The following is a 12,400-nucleotide window of genomic DNA, read 5'->3' on the forward strand; positions in this document are numbered from 1 at the left end:
GTTAACATTTCAGTGATAAAATAGTCTTGTAATTTTAAGAATAAAAGCCTAATTTTGTTAGAATATACAGAAAGATTTTTAAAGTTGATTATGGCTGCATCCATTGCCGTGTGTTAACAGTTAGCAATTGAACATTTTTGACGTATCCTTAACGACTGTTCTTCAGTTCTCTTAAGTTTGGTATGAAGTATCATTGGGACAAGTTGTAAATTTCAGGATTCCTGCACCCCCAGGGCCTTATATGTAAAGCAAAAATCTACCGTTTTTCAGAAATCTCCTCTACAACCACAAGAAAAACTAAAGGCATAGTCATGTAGAACAGGAAGGCTTTGACCAAAGTTGTAAATTTCTTGATCCCAGGGTAGAAGTTCTGACTCCAAGGCGGGGCAAAACATGGGATATAGAGTTTATGTGTAAAACATTTAAATACTATCTTCTTTAGTGCTATTGACACAAAATTGAAACTAGATGGATATTTAGAAAGAGCAGGTAGACTTTTACCAAAATTGCAAATTTCATGATCCCAGGGGTTGAGGTTTTGGTATCAGGTTGGGGCCAAAATGGTCAGTGATTAAATGTGTATTATTTTATTCTTCTCTTATTTTTATGATGCTATATAAAAACTAAATGCATATTAAAGCAACTTTGTATCTTTAAATTTTCACAGACAAGCCCCAATACCCTTGTTCCACAGGTTTTTTTGTCTATACTGTTACCCAGAAAGAAAATTGTCTAAAAGAGTTCTCTTTCCTGAAAGTTAGACTGATCAGCTTTTTAGAGATGGAGATCAATTCCTTAAACACTACATGGCCATGAAAATTAATATACTGGTGCAATGGTTAAGAAGTTTCAATGCAATAAAAACATGTACACACAATGGTGCCTAATTTTTGCTGTCTACACTGTTGCTAAATTTCAAAATGTATTTTGAAGTTGGACAACAATTGACAGACAATATTTATATACATATTTTGTTGACAGATCATGTTTCTCAGAAACCATGGAGTTGTTGCCTGTGGTACAACAATAGAAGAAGCCTACCACTACGCATTCAATGTTATGGCAGCTTGCGAATCACAGGTGTGTTCATTCAGAAATCAACAGGTGTTTTGAACAGAAGTTATGACTTGCAGTCAAATTCATATTGGATGTGTATTTTGCAAAATTTTACAATAGGTGATTATGAACAAGAAAGTATTGCTGGATGGAAATTACATTTTGTTCTTACAAAGTAGAAATATTCAAACTTGGAAGATTGAAGCAGAAAGTTATAAAATTAGCTTATATTTTGTAGATTAAAGCTCTGCCGGCGGGTCTAGACAACATAATTTTGGTTGATGATGAGGTTCGACAGAAGACATTTGCTGTTGGAAGTCAGGGTGGAGGAGGAGTGGATACTAGTGGAAGGAAATGGAAGCCAGGAGAACTAGAGTTTGAGGCACTCATGAGGCAGCTCGATAATGCTGTAAGGACAAGTATATAATTAAACAATACAGAGACACTCATGGAACCGTTAGATAATGCTGTAAGGACAAGTATATAATTAAACAATACAGAGACACTCATGGAACCGTTAGATAATGCTGAAGAACAGAGCTATAATAAAGCAACACACGACTCATTTAGATGCTGTTTCTGTGGACGTGGGGGGGGGGGGGGGGGTGATTTCGTGGGTCACTCTTACCCACCAATTTACAGTTATCTTTCCTAGTGACATCGTATCGCTTACCCACAAAATTATGTCCCCACGAACCAGCAAAATTTTACTTACCCACGAACATTGGCCCCCATGAATTGAAATGATTCCTCAGTATGTTGAAACAATACACAATTTGTTGTGTGAAGTTGATGATGATTTAAGAAATGCATTCTTAACCAAGTTCAAAACTGAATTTACAATTGTTTTGTGTATACAGGGTTTTAGGACTGGTTTTGTGTACAGACAACCAATCATCAAGGCAGAGTCCAAGCGAGAAAGAAGTAATGACGATGTAGAAATCCCACCAGCCTCCAGTTCATTTACATATGTGTTCGATGGGGATTACGAACACTCCAAATACATGTAAGTTACCCACCGCACATACCACAGGTCAAGATATGTAGAGATTACAGGTCACATAGACCAAGGTCAACTTTGAAATTACATCTGTCGGGACGTACAAAGGGATTATTCACTGATATTCTTTGTTTTAAGGTCTCCAATTAAAGTTGCCATTGAAAGACAAAAGCAGCACTATAAAGCAGGATGGTTGAACTCTCCCAATACTTATGTCAAAAAAGAGTTGGAAGAAACTGGAACAACCAACCCCAAAAAGATAACCAAGGTAAAACAGATATTGCCATTCATAATATCCTGACACTGAATAGATAACCAATACATACATGGATGAAACAACTATAATTGGACTGTAGCATGTCCAGAAATAAAAAAAAACAAACAATGAGTCAGATATGAAAATAAAGTTCCCCATGAACATATTCGCTGTGTTCCATTTCCATTTCGTGATCAGTAGGAAGTAAAAGTGATGCAGTACAGAATGGGGTAACTTCTCCATGACGTGTAATTTTGAATTGATGAAAAGACCAGATCACATTAGATATTTTGTTATATTTTGATGCCTTTGGTCAGTAGTGAGTGTGCTAATTAGGACTGCTTACTGATTGGGACTCCTTTTGATGTGGACTGTTTTTGTTTCAGTGGGTACAAGATGGTTCACCATCTAATTCAGGCACGCCCATAAAAGTGGATAACCCCAACCAGTTTGCACCACAGGGAGAAGATCCGAAGGAATTCAAGAAAAAACAAAAAGATGTAAGTATAATGTAATCAATGGTAAGATTGTGGTACCCGGTGTGTGTGTGTGGAAAAGGTGATATTAGTCGGTGGGGATTATAGGGTTGGATGCCGGTCCTCTGCATGAATACCGAACTGAGAACTTGTTTCAAAATTACTGGTAAAATACCATTTCATTTCAAACCAGTATGAATATCAGTATTTATTAAGTTATGTCTGCTAACGTGCATTCTAAGGTTCTGCTAATCAAGGAAACGCAGCAGACGATAATACCCGGCTTATCATTTCGGTTATACGATAAATACTTGAAAAGTATGATTTTCAATCAAGTGTATGTCATCTTCGCATTACTTTTGTAAGACTTAGTTTACAAAATTTATGTTAGATACTGGAGTGCTAAAACAGAAGCAGTAAACTCCTCACGTTTGCCTGTATCTTGGTTCATTAGTGTCACCTTAATTTTACCACTGTAAATAATCCGCGAGAAGCAGTCCTCTGTATTAACTCAACATACACGATTTTACAGTGATTAGTAAAAGTATTCTTTAAAAAGAAACACGAAAACTTAAGTAAATTTTAGTTTCATTATTGGCTTTTTAAAGACATTTACATATATCATGAATTATTGATTATAAAATCGAAATGTTCATCTGATTCAAGATTCAGGAATCAGTATCATAAAGAAAAAACCTTGAGAACATTTGTCTGGCCCTTGTGACTAGACTTGCGATTTTGGGGGTGGGTGGGGTGAAACGTGTTTCTAAAAGATTTTTTTGGAAGGTAAGAATGAAATATAATCCTCACATAATCATATGGTTCCAGACTTAACATTTGAAAAACAAAAACCAAACTTTTGTGCCATGTGCTACAGCAAATGAAATTTGATAAATTCAAAGATAAGAGAAGCAAACTATCTCAATCAATTCAAAAGAAGCATTCTACCTGAAAAATATTGGAAACCCCTTGGCCCTCAGTATCTTTCAACTAATAGTGGTGAAATAAATAAATCCACACTAAATTGTGAACTTTGTCTTCTTCTTTTTTTACCAGATTGTAACTACCTGTTATCTTATTTTTTAACTCTTTGTCTTCTATTAAACATTAAAAAATCCTGATATATGAAGTATACGGTGATTTTTCAACATTTTTCAAAAGGGTCCTATGGCTTTCAAATTGGGAAAATTGTCAACATTTTGATCAGATTGGGAAAATCTAGTCATTATTGTAAATATGCTAAATATATCATATCAAACAAGAAATCAAACACAAGTTGGTGTTATTCTTCTTTTATTTTACAAAGTTCATAACTTTTTTTTCTTTAAGCTCTTAAAAAATTTCAACTATTCTTTCTAAATCATCTAGAATTGATGCGTCTTTGTCATAAACTAATCACATTTAATTTGAACTTATTTTTTAACACATACTTTTTTCTCCAGTTTTTATTATTGGGAAAAGTGCAAGTTAAATTGGGGAAAAATTAGTAACATTTGGGAGGGGAAAGGGTCGATATTCGTACCCAAAATGAGTCTTTAAAAAATCACTAGTATATGTATTAATTAGTTATTTATTGATCATAGATTGTGGTATAGTTAAAAGGTATCTTCTTGTTTCAAAAGTATCGGTATGGTATTCATCCTTAACGGTATCCAACACTAGAAATTGATACTTCATGTATATAATGATCATGACCTAAAGATATTCATTTTGTGGTCAGAGGGTCAAAGGTTTAGATTATATTTATGCACAACCTGATAAAAGGTTGTTTTTTGTTTTTTTAAATGTTGAATTCTTTGCAATTGAAATGATTTTTGGTGCAAGTAAAACAGATTAGTGTTCATATTTGAAAATTTATAAGTATTTACCTTCCATTTTACACATTTAGAAATAAGGACATTAGAGATGCAAACATTTAATATTTTACCATCTCCTGTCTTAGATAAGGAAAGATTATTATGAAGATAAGGTGACAGCTGGGCCGCAGTCTCGAGTTCTGGAGGGCTTGACCTGGGAAGAGGCACAGAAATTGCAGGTCAGTTTCGCACAGTACACCAAGTCCCAAAATTCATTGGCTGCCAAATTGACTGTATTTCAAAAATGCATGAATCTAGCAAAATTTTCATGAAATTATGTATTAAAATGCATTCATCACATTCATCATTTGCTTTGAGTGTCGATAACAAAAACAATACCAAAAAAAAAAAAACCAAATAAAGAAGGAAGATTAAAGAAAAAAATCTGTGCAATGAAGAATTTTGTATTTGTTTCTAGTTGCGGTGAGGTATGACTGATTTTTCAATAAAAATGATTAATTGCAAACATTGAAAATGAGACGTAAATTTTGAAACCTGTAACTTTGGTATTCTAGATGTAGTATTATGTACCCCACTCAGGCTTCCTACCTAATTGTATGTTTTGTGTAATGCCTGAATTATCTTCAGCTTTGAATTTTGTTATGCATTTGATATTGAATTCATTTTCAGCTTTTGATTTTGTGATGTGAGTTGAAATGCTTTTTTGGTTTTTTTTCTCACTATAGGCGGAAGGCAAACTAGTAAGTTCTCATTTACTCCATCTCTAACTTTCATATTACGTGTACCTGTGTACTAATTTGAACAGCCATCATCTCCGTGTGTATATTTTATTGAAATAGGTCATATTTTTGTAGTAGGACTGTATATTCAGTTTTATTCTTGTGGCTTATTTTTGTGAGTTTTGCAAGATTGTGAAATATAAAAGTCTCATTAACATTTTCAGATCTACAGTATTTTGTCACTGTAAGGATTTTTTTTTTAATTTTTACTTTATTTAATTAAGAAAAAATGTGTGCCACAAAACTAAGTTTTGCATATCTTGTTAAAGTTTAGTGATTTTCACTGGTCAATATTGTTGACTGATGATGGATATAATAGAGTGGAAAGGGGGATGGGACAGGAAATAGTGTTTTGTTTGAAATTGGAAATATTGGAAAAAGTGCGGTGAATATTTCAAAGAAATTGTAACACTAATTCGCAATAGAATTTTAGTAGACAAAGACTAAACATTTATTTTCCAAGAATGAAGAATGTAATGATTTTCATTTATATCCTGTTTTGTTCTAAGGCTGGAGGATATGAGGTATGGTCTATCTGGTGCAGCTTCATTTTTTTTTTTTATATATATATTGGCTCAGATGAAAAAGACTAACACACAAACATTTTAAGCTTTGTTACCATTACACAATTACCGATTTACAACCACTACAGAGACTCACACAACTCCATCACTGGGTGATCAAGTAAGACAAGAAAAGTGAAAAGCTAACAGACTCTTGAAAGATATGAAATTAGATTACACATTGTTAAGAAGTGTCTCGGTTTTTGAAAGTATATGAAATGATGTACTGTTAATGAAATATATGCCGATGTGATTTGGCTGTAAGTATATCATCTCATCTCGTATACTTTCATCATCGGAAAGAATTTCTTATATTTTACGATCTAATCATTTGAACTGCATTTTTATAATAAACTTATGTTGTACTAGATTAAATTTATTGTTTTCACACAGTGATTAGCCTACTTCAAAAGTTGAAAGTTTATGAGATATTTCAGTTAGGAAGAATGTTCAGGGGAATATGGAGTGAATATAAATATAAAATATGAACTCTAGAACTCATGATACAAACTAGTCTAGAAAATTACATAATCAGATTTATGGAATAGAAATTGCTTTGGTTGCTTCTCTCTGTGTGAGTTGAAAAATAATGGTTGCTTTACCACACTGTACTATACCAGTGTTATTTTTCTCAAACTTTCAAAGCTATATGTGGTAGTTTAAACTCAGGATATTAATTAAAAGCAGGGTTTGACACTAATGCTAGAGCATGACCAATAAACAGGATCAGACCAACATTTTACCAGGTATTGTAGTGTTAAAGGGGCTGGTTCATGTTTTTTGAAGAGATTTCTTTTTTTCAGTTTGATGTTAAACATTAAATGATATTGATATATTGTAAATATAATAATAAAAATTTGGATCACCTTAATGCAAGGATAAAAGCAATATTTTAGCCTTACCTCTATGTTATGTAAAGAAAACTTGAGTCTTACAAACTAACTAGTGAAATGCTAATTTTGGAATTTAAAGCACCCTAATTTTACACAAACACAAATTTAAACTTTTAAAATTGCTCATTTTACCTAAGAAATACTTAAAATGTGATATATATCATAAACTTAGATCAATAACCATACATTTTCAAAACTTTGTAAACAATAATATATCTCAATCTTTGATTACACAATAAATAATCAACTATCATGAGCTTCTGTCATAATATATAACCTTAAATTTTTTGTAAAACTTATGAAACAGTAGATTTTGATTATTAAAGTGAAAAACAAAATTTTTGGGATAATTATGAATTAGTTCCTTTAAATATTTGTGCACAAGTGAATAATTTTGACCTGTAAGAGAAAAATTCTCTTTTACCCATTTAAACAACTTACAGCTACCCATAAATTGTCAAACATTGCATGATTTGGTTTGTATTTTTAAATGTGTAGAGATGACCAAGGTTGAACACTCTCCCCCTCACTGCTTCAGGACTCTGGCTAGTAATACAGATATAGAGCTAGTACATAATTTATTTTAACCCTTAGGGGTACCTTACAGAAAATTCAAAAGTTAGTGTCAAACCCTGAAAGGGGGGGGGGGGGTATTTTGAGTGCCATTGAACATTTGTATGGTTGGTAGAGGATAAGCAAACCTCAATGCAAAATAACACAGCACACACACTACACAGGTTCTGCACTAATAAAGGGATCTGGCTGTTACCCTCCCAATAGTTCATCTAAACCAAACCCAATACTTCTGGGTATTATCCTCTGCCTGTACTTAAAGGTACCACCCCATCACCATCACTTTTATCCCATGTCAGTTGAATATTAAGAATATGTATAGAATGTTTGTGCATCAGAGATCAAGAAGTGGGGGTATATCGTCATCCATCTGTCTGTAATAAATAAATTCTTTTATTTAGACAGGATAGCACAATTAGTATCAAATGACTAGTTTACTTTGTGGTCCTGTATAAAACATATTCACAGGCAGATATTTGTATATCTGTTTAGATCTTGAATCCTGGTCATTATTTTTTAATTGCACAAAATATGAGCTTCATAATTGGTCAACTTGAATAGCCAGTCAGCTGTATATAAGTTATATTTCAAGGTCAGATTTGCCACAGTATGACTCCTTCAGGCTCTGGAGCACAGTGTTTCATTTAACACATTATGTTATACACCAGTTACTGTGCTCTAGTCTTTCCAATCCACCCATTCTTTAGCTTTTTCATGTCCGAGTCACATCTATCGAACTTTGAAGACTATTCAAGTTTTCACAAACCAGAGATAGTTCACTGTGGCATTGCTGTGTAATTTGATGGCTTTACATACTCAAATCCTGTCTAGATCATATTTTTCACACCAAGGTGTAGTATCATCAAACTTGGTCAGTTGATGCATCTTGGGGGAAGATGTGTTGTGAACCAAAAGAAGGTCAATGGCCTTTTGGAATTTTATGGTTATACATATCGTTTCCTGAGCACATTTTTCACACTGAGGCTCAGGACTATCAAACCTGGTCAGCTGCTGCATCTTAGGGGAAAGGTGTGTCACAACCCAAAATTAGGTCACTTTGGCCTCATTTTAGAATAGCAATGGACAGTGTCACAACTTGTAACTGGAAGCACACATAGATATGTATCGCATACATGTAGTGCAGACAGGCGTATCGTGTACCCTAGCGGTGCACTTTATTTAGAATAGAATGCAGAAGTGAACTTAATTTAAGATTACCTTTCTCACAGTAGTTAGTATTTATCTTGGTTTTTTAAAATTCTTTGGCTAGGTTGATATTTTTTGTTTAGAACAGATTTTTTTCCACTATTGAATGTTCAGCTTTCCTGAGCCAAAGGCTGAAGTGAAAATTCTGATCAAATTCTTTTTTTATTGTTTATTGTCAGTGTATCTGTCTGGCTCAACTTTCTCATGTTTTCATCTTCTCCAGAATCTTTATGCCAGAGTTTGAAATTTATCTTTCTAGTGGTCTTGAAGTAGTGTTTACTTTTTATGATAATCAGAATAAAATAGCTTAATGAAAAATAAATTCTTTAGAAGAATAGAACTGCATGATGAAGTAATCGAAAGTGCCATTATTGTTCCTCTAGTAGATCTGATAGAGCCATTACTATTTGGAAAATGAAAATTTATTAATAGACAAATTTTACTTGGCTTAAATTGTAGTATTATACCACAGTGACTGCACTTTACTAAAAACAAATGAATCAGTTTCAAAAATAGATTCTTTGGCTTCTAAACTGAATGAGATAAAAATTGATGTCTTTTCTAGAACAAAGTTTGTCATACATTCCTCTAGATGCACTAGAAATATGTCGGTGTTTTTTTTGTTGGAATTATCAGAAATTTAAGTTGGTTAATATGACTTATGATTGGGTGTGCTAATTTTGTCTACAAAACACAATGCTTACTATGGCATAAACCTTAAGCACAAATATTCATAAAGTCCCATTGAAAGTTAATACTTGTTGAAAAAAAAATTGGATTAGAATCAGTGAATTTTCCTTGAATAGTGAATTTAATGTTAATTCATGAAATAAATTCTCTGATGAATTCTGCTGTAACTTAGGTGAGTAATTTGGCCCTTTGTTTTCTCTCACATTTGATGTTGTTTTTGTCAACATAGATGTTAGTGTGTACTATAATCATATGATATATTTTTCTCTTTTCAATATTTTTAGTACAGTCTTTTTTTTTCAAACATGCATACACGTACATGTTTTCATAATTATGATGTTGATGTGTTTGACATGCTGTGCTCTTTCCTCTCTGTGAAGTCATAAATTACAATATTCTTCGGTACAGGATGGTACACTAAGCATGGCTGGAGACAGTGTGATTGTAATTGGGGCAGCCTCCAAAGGCATCATACAACGCGACCAGCAACACAATGTACAAGTCTACAAATCACAGTATCAGGCCAATCCTTTTGAAAACATGACCCAGGACGAAATTGAACGCTACAGAGTTGAGGTGGAAAGGAAGTCTAAAGGGGAACCAGGTAAGAAGAGAACCAGAACATGTCCAGTTTATGATGTACACTAGTTTTGTGGTTTCATTTGTGTTAAAATACAATTTATCTTTTAGATGAACAGAATGTCAGAAAGACTATACAAATTTGAAAACAAGAATTTATTCTAATCAAGAAATAATTTGGAAGACTTGAATCTATGAGACCATTTTTAAAGAAAAATAGAAAATATATTTTCCCTTAGTAATAATGCATAAAACCTTACATTGATCATTACTCCTGGTAAAAAAATGATAAAAAGATTTTGGTAGATAATCCAAAACTATATCAGTATTTATGGATTGAATGATTCAGAGGAGGCCCCAACTGAGGAGTCTTTAGAACCAGGGCCTGATGGGAAACTAATCTCAACAGAAGAGCGAATGCAAATAATCCAACAACAACAGGTACCAGAGACAACACCAGAGAAGACGGCTGCAGTAGAAGGTACAGAAAACATCCACCAAGCAATAGACCCACAATATATGTGTATCCCCAGCAGTCTGGGAGTGCATGTAGTTAGGAAGGTGTACTTAAAGCTTCTTTATTCAATGTTGTTTGAAAGAAAACAAGCACCTGTTGTCAACAAATTTTCCCTGATCAGGGTTTCCTTCAATTTTTTTTTTTAATTAAAAAAAGAAAAAAAGTTGGATCTTGCAGGAAATTATCAGTGAAAATCATGTGTTGATAATGGGATAATAAATGTCCTTGGTGTGGCTAAAGGTGCATGGTATGTTTTGAGCCTGTCTGTTGTATTGAACTGTAGGAACACCCTGTAGACTGATCATTCCTAGAAGCTTGCTTTTACACCATACTGTGCATAGATATTGGTACCTGAATAGTTAGAAAGGGACTTTATTGAACTTTCAATTTATTATCATGGTCTGGGTTCAAATTCAGGATTATTTTGAAAATTCTGATCAATTTTAATTTTGATATTACAGCTGTATTGTTATATAAGATATACACTTTTTTGATTAAACATCACACTATGTATATGATCCATTTAGAGTGGCATGGGTGAGTTTATAAAATGTATATAACAGGAAAATAGCAATAGATTGTGTACGTAGTGTAGTGAGTCATTGTCCCACAGGGGGACCGGCTACTTCCAGTGAATAAATGATATCTTTCAACAGATGTAATGATTTTGCTTTTCTAACCACTAATGCAAGTCATTTATAAGTGACAGGCTAATCTGATATAGGGTAACATCTTACATAGGACAAATAATACCTTTCATTGTATATACAAAACGATGATATAATCCCGTGATAAATTTTCAGTAAACTGCATTTTAAATAGAGGCTTATTTGCACTGCATCACTTAATGCACCGTTGCACTGCATTCTCACACAAGTTGTAAGGTTCAGATCACAGGTCAAGATTTGTGATTTGTCGGGAAATCCTTTATTGTAGTACCCATCTCCCAAAAGACAAGCTCATTAATCTGTGTATCTGTCAACACAAAACTCTGCAGGTGATTTGTGAGAAATATAAAAAATTCTTTAAAAAAATTGGAAATTTCATTCCATGTTTAGATAAGAACACAATGATGTTACATAACACATTTTTGTGTGTTTTTTTTTTTCTGTTTTGTAAAATTAGTTTCATGTGTATTGTGGAACATTTAAAGAAGTATGTTTATAATAAATGGTGTAATTTGGCCATGTGGATTTTCTAAAATTGAAAAAATCCTTGTTGACAGATGAAGGACCTATAAAACACGATTGATGTTGACTATCAGTGTCTCATTGTGGCATCACACATTCCTCGGTATGTCCCTGTTCAGTGTCTCATTGTGGCATCACACATTCCTCGGTATGTCCCTGTAATTGAAGATTCAGGGAATTTATTGTGTTTTTTGGTCTGTCCATGAAAACTTAACTTCTTTTGAACACTTTCATATCTCACATGTGTATTCCTTGTGACAAGACCACTCTTTTAGTACCAAAAGTTTTGACCTCTTGACCTTCACCTTGGAGTTTGACTTACTTAAATTGTAACACTTAACCTTGACCATAACTTTTGAATACTTCATTAAGTGATAGGGCTTTCATATTTCACATGTGTATTCCTTGTAACAAGGCCTTTCATTTAGTACCATAGTATGGGGGCATCAGTGTTTTACAAACACATCTTGTTAATTTAAGTATTTGTACTTTGCATCATAATTTGCACCATTATTTAAAAATTTCTAAGATTGGGTAAAATATGCCAACTGTTAGCTTATTTATCAATTATTTGTATTGGCTCTTAAATCCGATCCAATTTCTCTAAATGATTATGGATTAGGAACATGGATGTATTATTGATAATCAATAAAAGCTAAATCTTGAGCTGGGGCGATATAAATAATAGCTGTTAAATATAGTTGTAGATATATTATGCTTGTTTTTAACAAAATCACAAAGTTTAGATGCCATCTACTCCCATAAATTAACTTGGACAAGGTTTTGGTATGTGTTGATAGTTAAA

At 33.2% G+C, this 12,400-nt stretch overlaps 1 protein-coding gene across 40 annotated transcripts in view; it reads left to right on the top strand.

Annotated features, from left to right (window-relative positions):
• The window catches only part of LOC125660444 (protein hu-li tai shao-like), a 37,703-nt gene that overhangs the window by 18,536 nt on the left and 6,767 nt on the right, over positions 1 to 12,400 (top strand). For 17 of the 40 annotated variants that reach the window (XR_008798352.1, XM_056148263.1, XM_056148264.1 and 14 more), the window contains 10 exons: positions 982 to 1,080; positions 1,295 to 1,465; positions 1,917 to 2,062; positions 2,195 to 2,324; positions 2,699 to 2,812; positions 4,731 to 4,823; positions 5,331 to 5,345; positions 5,894 to 5,908; positions 9,718 to 9,913; positions 10,238 to 10,369. Coding sequence is in view for 39 of the 40 variants with exons in the window: in XM_056148263.1 (XP_056004238.1) it covers positions 982 to 1,080; positions 1,295 to 1,465; positions 1,917 to 2,062; positions 2,195 to 2,324; positions 2,699 to 2,812; positions 4,731 to 4,823; positions 5,331 to 5,345; positions 5,894 to 5,908; positions 9,718 to 9,913; positions 10,238 to 10,369 (1,111 nt within the window). In the remaining variant the exon portion in view is untranslated. The remainder of the gene's footprint in view (positions 1 to 981; positions 1,081 to 1,294; positions 1,466 to 1,916; positions 2,063 to 2,194; positions 2,325 to 2,698; positions 2,813 to 4,730; positions 4,824 to 5,330; positions 5,346 to 5,893; positions 5,909 to 9,717; positions 9,914 to 10,237; positions 10,370 to 12,400) is intronic. The other 23 variants (XM_056148284.1, XM_056148279.1, XM_056148267.1 and 20 more) reach the window with 2 other exon arrangements.

Source organism: Ostrea edulis, chromosome 9, assembly GCF_947568905.1.
Source record: "Ostrea edulis chromosome 9, xbOstEdul1.1, whole genome shotgun sequence".
Taxonomy (NCBI): Eukaryota; Metazoa; Mollusca; class Bivalvia; order Ostreida; family Ostreidae; genus Ostrea; species Ostrea edulis.